Here is a 10,667-nt window from a genome sequence, read left to right as displayed (position 1 = left end):
ATATTTTATTTAAAAAAACACTAAAGTTACTTAATGCATGTTTAGACTTCAATTGAGAAAGTTAACCAATACAACTCCAAAAATCAATAAATTATTTATTCTTGGTTGTGTAATGAAATTCAAAAATGTGAATTATAATTCACAAATGTACTTTTTTCAACTTTGCATAACAAATTTAGCTTGTTTGAGGTATATACGTTATATTGTGTATCATTATTTTAAGATTTAATTGCGTTTGAAAATACTTATTTAATATTAAATTTAGTTTAAAATAATAAATTTATATATCAAAAATAAAATCACTAACTCAAATTAATATTTCCCCATTTAATTAATTTGTCTGTAGATATTAGGAGGAAAAAACTCTCAAATACTCTAAAGCATGTCGTGTGTCCAAGTCAAATATATTACAAAAATTTCATAGATTTTTTGTAAAAAGAAATTAAAAATAAACACGCACCTTCAAAGAGAATAGATTTTGGACCTCAACACTTATGTCATCTTTATTATAATAAAAGGAAGGAAGTCTGTGATTCTTTTTTCCCGCTCAAAATAAGGGTACTTATGTAATTTGATCTTATCATAATTATTGTGAATTTTATTTTTTTATTTTAATAAATTCTGAACATAAGAAAAACCCTTCCTCTTTCTCTTTATTTTATACAAAAGAAAAACTCTTCCTCTTCCTCTCTGCTTTATACGTTTCCCAACAAATTGCTTGCATTTTGTCTTCCACTCAGAGAAGTAATTATGGATATCTATTTCCGATGTATTGGTTGCATCTTTTCAATGCCAATTAATCTCAACTATCCTCTAATTTTTAAAGCATTTTTCTTTTTAAAACTTCATTTTGATTGTCCAGTTCCATCATACTCCCTATTTCTAAAAATACTCTCTCCATATATACATTGTCTACTTTCTGATTTGGGTACTTTTGTACTTCTAATCTAAGGATTCACACTTTTTCTATCAATTATAGGAAAACCATTTTAAGGTAAGCTTGTATGAAGTTTTAATTTTAAAGGTTGGTTGTTTCAATGTTGATGTATAGTGAACATATTATTAAAAGTTTTATCCTTTTTTACTTTTATCTTCTTTTTAAAGGACATGACTCAGAGATTTACATTACTAAAGGATATTGCAGCAGGGAGAATTGACCGGAAGATAAGAGTTCGTATAATAAGATTGTGAAGGCTGCAAGAGTTTAAGAATCCATTGCAAACAAATTTTCTTGGAGATGATTTTGGTGGATGAAGAGTTTTTTTTGTCATAAATTATAACAGTTATAAATTTCATTATTGGATAGTGTAGTTTTTATTTTTTCTTCTGTTTGAAACTTTCATCTTCACCAAAAAAAAATATGATTAGTGAAGATATTATTAAAAGTTTTATCCTTTTTACTTTCATCTTCTTTTTAAAGGGCATGACTCAGAGGTTTACATTACTAAAGGACATTATATTGCAGCGGGGAGAGTTGACTGAAAGATAAGATAAGAGTTCGTATAATAAGATTGTGGAGGCTGCTAGAGTTTAAGAATCCATTGCAAACAAATTCCTTGGAGATGATTTTGGTAGATGAAGAGGTTTTTTTTCTTTGTAAATTATAACAATTATAAATTTCATTGTTAGATAGTGTAGATTTTGTTTTTGCTTCTGTTTGAAATTTTCATCTTCACCAAACAAAATATGATTAGTGAAGATATTATTAGAAGTTTTATCCTTTTTACTTTTATCTTCTTTTTAAAGGACATGGTTCAGAGGTTTACATTACTAAAGGACATTGCAGTGGGGAGAGTTGACTGGAAGATAAGAGTTCGTATAATAAGATTGTGGAGGCTGCTAAAGTTTAAGAATCCATTGCAAACAAATTCCTTGGAGATGATTTTGGTGGAGGGAGAGGTTTTTTTTCTTCATAAATTATAATAGTTATAAATTTCATTGTTGAATAGTGTAAGTTTTGTTTTTTCTTCTGTTTGAAATATTCATCTTCACCAAAAAAAATATGATTAGGGAAGATATTATTAAAAGTTTTATCCTTTTTACTTTCATCTTATTTTTAAAGGACATGGCTCAGAGGTTTACATTACTAAAGGACATTGCAGCGGGGAGAATTGACTAAAAGATAAGAGTTCGTATAATAAAATTGTCAAGGTTGCCAGAGTTTAGGAATCCATTGCAAACAAATTTCTTGGTGATGATTTTGGTGGATGAAGAGGTTTTTTTACTATAAATTATAAAGTTATAAATTTTATCGTTGGATAGTGTAATTTTTGTTTTTGCTTCTGTTTGAAATTTTCATCTTCACAAAAAAAAAATGATTAGTAAAGATATCGTTTTCAGAATCAATTACAATGAGTCAATGATCTTAGTAAAGACATCGGTAAATTTTTCTGCACGCATGTTATTTTTTAGAAGCTAATGTATTTTTTTCGCTTTATTCTTTTAATTATTTTTACCTATTATAATTCAAATGAAATTAGTGTGATTCAAATCTTTCAATTTTTTATTTTTAAAAAAATTCTACAATTTAATATCTTTTTTTAAAAAAAACTTACGGTCACTTTTATATGTACAAATCATTTTGTTTAAGCTAATTATCGTCAATTTTTTCTTTTGATAATATTTTTTTAACATTAATGAAAAGTATTTATACATAACTTCTTATGTATTTATTACAACTTTTTAATGTCAATTGATAATTTTTATTAATAGAGAAATATTGCACGAGATTCTTTATAAAAAAGTGTAATATAATTAAAAGTCACGAAAAAATAGCTCGTTATGATTCTCTCCGGTGATATAATATTTGTCGCACGAAATTAATTTGACAATATAGACATTATAAATTTTCATTACTAATGTAATACATTATATCAATAGTTTAATATACTGATAGTATGTATTAAATTTTATATTATCAAATAATTTGATTCATAATATTTTTATACATAAAAAATTACCCACTCATTGGTTGTGCAAGAGGTCCAATTAATATGAGCAGTGGTGAAACCCGAAGCGGTATGAAATAATTAAAACATTCCCAAGCAATATGCATAAAACAACAGCGCGCAGCAATTATTTTGACAAAATTAACTACAGTAGAAACTCTTTCAGGACCGGAGAAATTTATTAATTTAGAGAATTATTAATTTATCGATAAATTAATAATTATTAATTTAAAGAGTTTTTAAGTAATTATACTGTACATACCAAATGTACCTGTCAAATGATACACCGGTAATCTTCTCGTATTCTGAGGGCCGAACGAGTACTCCGATCGAATATTTCGGTAAGCTGGGGGTGGAGATACCTGCAGAAGGCACTCCGACGCTCAAGTCAGAATAAGCACAAATATCGATGACAATTAATGAACAGTGACGTTACCTTTTGACGTGAGCTATTTATACTGACATCCATGGGCCCTGGTGTCCTTGGGCCCCGTGACGACTATCGCATTAGGTAATACGTCCTTAATCAGCTTATGGATATGATTATCTCTTAACTCTTGATTAGGGATAATCTTACACTCTTGATTAAGGATCTGAGTTATTATAGTGGCCGATGTCTGATCGGCCACCTGGTTCGGCCATCTGGGTGCCGATTAGGTATCGGCAACCTGATTCGGCCATACAAGTGTCGATTGGGTGTCGGCTAACTGGTGACCGAGTGGCCCTACTAGTACACTTGCCCCCTAGCCCTGGGGAAGGTATAGCTTCTTCAAGGGTAAAGCGATGGAGTTATGGCGAATGGGGAGTTGAAGGGTTAAGCAATCTCTACCGTTGAGTCTTGAAGATCAGACGGTTATGCTTTTTCAAATATTCGAAGTTTCCCGCCTATTTCCCTTGCTATATATAGGGATGAGTGGTAGGGCCTCTCCTACACATCACTCTCAGCCGAATCACATTCTCCGAACGAGTTCGAAGAGCTAACCGTGCGCTCCGAGTGAACGTTTCAAGCTTTGATTTTTGGTAAGTTTTGTTCGTATGGTTACTTCTTCTAAGAGCTCTTCGGCCGGTGAGACTCGGTCGTCATCATCCGAGGGGTCTTCGTCCAGGGGTTCGGGGCATGCATGCATGGAGATACCACCGAATGAAGATAGGCGGTCCAGCGATAGTGGGAGTACATCCGAAGAGACTTCGACCAGTGGGAGCCAAGAGACGCCGATTAAAGCGAAACGTGTCTCGAATCGACAAAGATACGGGCCATCCAAAGTGCCAGAGTACGAATGGGTGAATGGCAAGGTAACCTCATACTATTCTCGCTACCGAGATACTTCAATGATTACAAATTTGTTGGAGTACACCAAGTGTTTGAACTTCGATGTTAAAGAGGAGCCGTATTCGATTAGGATTCGGGCTTGCCGAAACAACGCCTTTCCCAATCCCGACCTGGTATGCTTGGACAAACAGGCCGACAGGATGGCGTCCTTCTATATGTACGACTGCCTGTTACGAGATTTGAAGGTTAAGTTGCCATTCGACGAGTTTACGATGGGGGTACTTAGGGTTTTGAACGTAGCGCCGACCCAACTTCACCCGAATAGCTGGGCTCAACTTCAAGGCTTCAAGCACTTGTGCCGATGTGTGAACATTAGACCTTCACCATTACTTTTTCTCTATTTCTATTCTTCGCGGCCTTCGGATTTAGCCAAATGGGTATCCCTTAACCGAGTGGGGACTCGGCAGCTCCTGGATAGTTTTACCTCATCATATAAAAATTTTAAGGCTGGATTTTTTCGAGTAACCATTCGTCCGAATGGGCGTCGTTTCTTCTTCGGGAATGACGAGAGGAGTTTATTTCCTTTGTACTGGATGCATGCCCCTCGGCCATATGATGAGGTGCCGGACGAGCTTCTCACCGCCGAAGAGCTACGAGATATACAATTTTTGCTTAAATTGCCTCGGCGCTTGCCGACGAGGTCACTAATTAATGTAGTCGAATCACCCAGATGGGAGAACGACTTGATAGGTACGTGATTTGTCCCGTTTTTGCCTTAAGCTAAATGCATATTGATGTTCACTTGAATGTTTTTTGTAGGAATCATGGTGGTGGCTGGCGCTAATCAATTCAACATTCGGAACTTACTAGCTGGCCGAATGCAGCATGCCAAAACTTCGGGGGCTGTAGGTAGCTCGTCAATTGCCCAGACTCCTCGGCCAGAGCAGGATAACCGAAGCCCTCCTTCTCCGACCCGTAAGCAGAAGAAGGGGAAGAAAGGGAAGGGAACTGCTCAAGAAGGTCACAAGAGGAAAAGTGCCGAAGAGAGGCCTGAGAAAAGCAAGAAATCAAAGCAGACCGTGGCTTCTCCCGACGGAACTATAATTTGTGTGCCTCCTGCTTTGATGTCAAGGAACTTCTGGGGCGAGGGTGCTTCGGCCGACTCTCTGATTCGGCTTGACAATATTTCAGAGGAAACCCGAGAGTTTTTGGGGCAATTGGATGTGGCTTCAAAATGGAAATACTATTGTGAGGTACAGTCTCGGTCCCTAGTGCTTGCGCATCAACTTGCCATGGGTCCGGTCGGCGAGCTGATGCAATTGAGACAAAGGCTTGGGGATGCCAAAAAGACAACGGCCGAGGCCATAGCAACGGCCGATGAAGCCCTTGCCAAGACTCGCCAACTTGCTGCCGAACTAGACGTGCAGAGGCGCAACAACGACACTCTTCGGCTGGACCTTCAAAAGGCAACCAACGAAGAGCAGCGCCGAGCAGAGGAGGCCAAGGCCGAGTTGGAACAATTAAAAGAGGAGGCGCAAGATCGCATCGTCGCCCAGCATGAAGCCAGCTTTCGGCATGCTCTTCGCCAGGCTAGGTACTTCGGTCGCTTTCGGGAAGGTTTTGAGTTTGACATGACTAAAGACTTTTACCAGGGGTCTTTCATGTCTTTCCAAGATATGCCCGAGGGAGCCATCCCCGATAGCGATGAGCCGACTGACTACCCTGAAGATGAAGACCCCCACGATGTTTCGGGTGATGAGGTTGAGAATGAGCAAGAGGAGCCGAACCAAGACCAAGAGGACGAGCCTGAGACACAAGAGGATGCTCCAAGCCACCCCGACGAGTGATCATTGACTTTATTTTTATTTTTTTTATTTTTTTTGTAGTAAGGGCCGATAGAGCCCTCATTGTATCTCAGGTCGATAGAACCTGCCCTTTTTTGATCAATGAAAAAGAAAATGTGTTTGCGTACCGGAACGATGTTGTATGTTTTTAACTTCGAATAATTTAAGCAAAAACTTTAGCTGAATTGAATATCCCATACTGCGTGTTAATCCAAAACCGAAGGAGATCTTTTGAGATGGTTACCTTCATGGGAACAACACCGATTGGACTCACTTGGAAGCGCGTACTTTTGGCTCAATACCGAATGATTGGGGAAAGGTACTTTTTCAGAACCTATGCTGAATGGACTCATTCGGAAGAGCTGACTTGTGGCTCTAAGTCGAATGAGCTTATTCGGACTTGGTCTCTTTTGATCAAAAACCGAATTAGATTGCTCGTACTTGCTTCCTCGTTGAGCGAAGACCGAGTGGGGAAAGGTACTTTTTCTGAACCTATGCCGAATGGATTCATTCGGAAGAACTGACTTGTGGCTCTAAGCCGAATGAGCTTATTCGGACTTGGTCTCTTTTGATAAAAAAAACTGAATTAGATTGCTCGTACTTGCTTCCTCGCTGAGCGAAGACCGAGTGGGAAGGGTACTTTTTCCGAACCTATGCCGAATAGATTCATTCGGAAGAGCTGACTTGTGGCTCTAAGCCGAATGAGCTTATTCGGACTTGACTGCTTTTGGAGCCTGTTTGCATGATTTTAAAGGCACTTCCTTGGCCGAGGGGGGTTACTCGAGAAGGATGCCAGTTTGTACGATTCCGAAGGCACGTCCTTGGCCGAGTGGGGTCACTCGGGAGGGAAGCCTGTTTGTACGATTCCGAAGGCACGTCCTTGGCCGAGTGGGGTCACTCGGGAAAGAAGCCTATTTGTACGATTCTGAAGGCACGTCCTTAGCCGAGTGGGGTCACTCGGGAGGGAAGCCTGTTTGTACGATTCCGAAGGCACGTCCTTGGCCGAGTGGGGTCACTCGGGAGGGAAGCCTGTTTGTACGATTCCGAAGGCACGTCCTTGGCCGAGTGGGGTCACTCGGGAGGGAAGCCTGTTTGTACGTTTCCGAAGGCACGTCCTTGGCCGAGTGGGGTCACTCGGGAGGGAAGCCTGTTTGTACGTTTTTGAAGGCACGTCCTTAGCCGAGTGCGGTCACTCGGGAGGGAAGCCTGTTTGTAACAACTTGAATGAAGATAATACACAGACTGAGTTGAAATGTGTTTCATTAATATGATGTGCCTCGTTAAAAACATTGTCGGCCAAAACCCTTTTTCACTTTTTTATAAGGGGAGAAAAGACCGATCAAGGAAAAGAGTGCACTCTGCATACATTGATTGTTAATCTTTACAAGAAATTTGGTTAACTGAAATAAGCTTTCAAGTGAGTTGAGTTCCACGTTCTTGGAATGATCTTTCCCGAAAGCTCTTCCAATTTGTATGCGCCGTTGTCGAGAGAGTGGCGGATTCTGAATGGGTCGTCCCAGTTTGCTGCTAATTTACCTTCACGGGGGTTGCGCCTGGTCGATCCTTGAACGCGCCATACTAGGTCTCCTTCCTTAAAACATCGCTTTGAAAGCGTGGAATTGAATCGCCTGCTCATCCTCTGTTTGCATGCCTCGGCTACGATGCGTGCCTTGTCTCGGACTTCATCTACAACATCAACCTCTTCCCGAAGGGATAAGTTATTGCTTGCCTCGTCAAAATGTATCCGACGGAACGAAGGCTCGCCAACTTCTATGGGGATCATGGCATCCGTACCATATGTCAATCGGAACGGGGTTTCCTTTGTTGTGGACTAAGGTGTGCATCTATAAGCCCACAAGACTTCTATCAGTTCTTCGGCCCAGGCGCCTTTAGAATCTCCTAAGCGCTTTTTCAGTTCTGTTAGAATGACCTTGTTTGCAGCCTCGGCATGTCCGTTTGACTGAGGATGTTCAACCGATGTGAATCGGTGTCGTATACCCAAGTCGGTGATAAATTTGTTTAACTTCTGATCTGTGAACTGAAGACCGTTGTCCATTATAATGGCATATGGTATGCCGAATCGTGTGACGATGTTCTTCCACAGGAACTTCTGAACCATGCTGGCCGTGATCGTGGCTAGCGGTTCGGCTTCTATCCACTTTGTGAAGTAGTCGATAGTGACCAACAGAAATTTACATTGTCCTTTGGCGAGGGGGAATGGACCGAGGATGTCCATCCCCCACAGGGCGAACGGCCAAGGAGCACTAATACTATGTAGCTCTTCAGCCGAGGCGTGAATTATGTTTCCATGGCGCTGACATTGCACACATCGCTTTACAAATTCGGCGCAATCAGTTTTAAGAGTTGGCCAGTAGTACCCCGCTCTCAATACCTTGGCTGCCAAAGTTCTTCCACCCGAATGAGACCCACATATCCCTTCATGGACTTCTCTCAGGACATAGTCTGCTTGTGTTGAATCAAGGCATTTCAGTAGTGGAGTGGAGAAGCCCCTTCGGTACAATTCTCCGCTAACAACCGAGTATCTGGCTGCCTGCGTTCGGAGCATTTTGGCGGCTGACGGATCAGTTGGTTGCTTTCCCTTTTCAATATAATCCATTATCTCGATTATCCAAGTTTGTTGGGGTTCATCAACCGACATACATTCAACCGAGTTGACACTAGGAGTTGCAAGGTCGAGATGAAGAGTAGTTCGAAGCTGCCCAAGTTTTTGACTACTGCTAGCCAACCGAGCTAGCTGATCGACACGCTCATTGTGTTCTCGGGGGGTATGTTTGACCTGGACTTCATCGAAAGTGTTGCGTGTGTTCTGGAACAAGTGGTAATATTTCAACAAGTTAGAATCTTTCACCTAAAAGTGATCATTGACTTGCTTCGAAACAATCTTCGAATCTGTCCAACACAATACTCGTCGAGCCCCAACCTCTTGGGCGAGCCGTAGTCCTGCCAGTAATGCCTCGTACTCGGCTTGATTATTTGAGGCCTTGAACGCAAATCGTAGGGACTGTTCGAGAACCAACCCGGTTGGTCCTTCAAGGATTATTCCTGCTCCGCTACCTTGGCTATTTGAAGACCCGTCCACATGCATTGTCCACAAGTCACTCTCAAAATGGCCTTTCGGCTGTAATTCGTTTACAAAATCGGCCAAGCACTGGGATTTAATCGGGCCTCGCGCCTCAAAAGTTATATCAAACTCCAAAAGCTCAATTGACCAGGCCATCATTCGCCCAGCCAACTCTGGTTTGCGCAAAACCTTGGAAATTGGGCAGTCAGTTCGGACGACCACATGATGACTTTGAAAGTATTGCCGGAGACGACGAGCCGTGTGAACTAGTCCGAGCGCCACTTTCTCCAGGAGTTGATATCTTGTTTCTGCTTCTTGTAGCATTCGGCTAATGAAATACACCGGCCGTTGCACGTCCTTTTCTTGCACTAAGACGACACTTATGGCTTCATTCGACATGCACAAGTACACCACCATGTCTGCCCGTGGGTCAGGCTTAGAGAGAATGGGGGGGCAGCCGAGACGTTGCTTCAAATCTTGGAAAGCCTCTTCACAACCGACAGACCATTCAAATTTCTTGACTTTCCTTAACAAACCTACAATAGGCTTTGCTAGCTCGGCGAGACATGGTAAAAATATTGATAGGGATGTGAGCCGCTCGGCCAACTTCTGAACTTCTTTGAAGTTTTGGGGACTTCTCATATCAATGACTGCCCGACATTTATCGGGGTTGGCTTCGATGCCCCTTGCCGACAGCATGAAGCCGAGAAATTTGCCCCCCGATACGCCAAACACACATTTTTCTGGATTGAGCCGCATGTCATATTTGCGGAGTTGGTGGAATATTTCAGAAAGGTCAGCTATGTGTTGGGCGACGTCTGCCGATTTAACTACCATATCATCGACGTACACCTCGATATTCTTGCCAAGTTGGTGTCGAAAAATTTTGTTCATCAACCTTTGATAAGTTGCTCCTGCGTTTTTCAAGCCGAAAGGCATCACCCGATAACAATAGTTGGCGTTTTTCAATTTCTATGAATTATTAATTTATGATTTTCTTGGGATCAAAAATTATAAAGGGATCTCCCGAAAAATTATTATCTTATTATTTTATCGAGTTTTTCAATTTTTTACATTGGTCCAAATCGGGACCGGACAAATTTATTATTTTAGAAAGTTTATTAATTTACCGAGTATTAATTTAAAGAGTTTCTAGTGTACTATTACTCTCTCTCTCTTAATCACAGGTTATTTTTAACTTTTAACTAATTTCTGAAGATTTTTACTACTACTATAAAAAAAAAAAAAAAAAAAAAAAAAAACTGTAAGTTTATAAAAATATTTGATTTTTTAAAATTCATTGTTAATGAAAATTTAATTATTTCTGTTAGCTTCTTTCTATTATCTTATTAATTTAACAATGAAAATGACGATAGAGAAAGTACATAGAGATCCGTTGTGACATTCAGATTGAAGGCAAACAAGTAGCGTGAGCACAACTTAAGAACTGTGAATGGCAGAGGATCTTCACGCTTGGTTGCCAATTTCTTTCACTTGTTTATTTATTTATAATTTATTCTGTT

General features: G+C 40.3%; 1 protein-coding gene across 1 annotated transcript; it reads right to left on the bottom strand.

Moving 5' to 3' along the window:
- Positions 1–7,893: 7,893 nt before the first annotated feature.
- Positions 7,894–10,083, bottom strand: LOC109791485 (uncharacterized). The gene is made up of 2 exons (XM_083076234.1): positions 9,004–10,083; positions 7,894–8,889 (listed from the first exon to the last, which is right to left on the bottom strand). Exons 1-2 carry the CDS (start codon positions 10,081–10,083, stop codon positions 7,894–7,896), a joined length of 2,076 nt encoding a protein of 691 aa, XP_082932360.1.
- Positions 10,084–10,667: the final 584 nt, after the last annotated feature.

Source organism: Cajanus cajan, chromosome 6 (assembly GCF_000230855.2).
Source record: "Cajanus cajan strain Asha chromosome 6, NIPB_CcT2T_4, whole genome shotgun sequence".
NCBI classification, from domain to species: domain Eukaryota; kingdom Viridiplantae; phylum Streptophyta; class Magnoliopsida; order Fabales; family Fabaceae; genus Cajanus; species Cajanus cajan.
The sequence above is the reverse complement of the archived record's forward strand: the minus strand, read 5'-3'. Positions and strand labels throughout refer to the sequence as shown.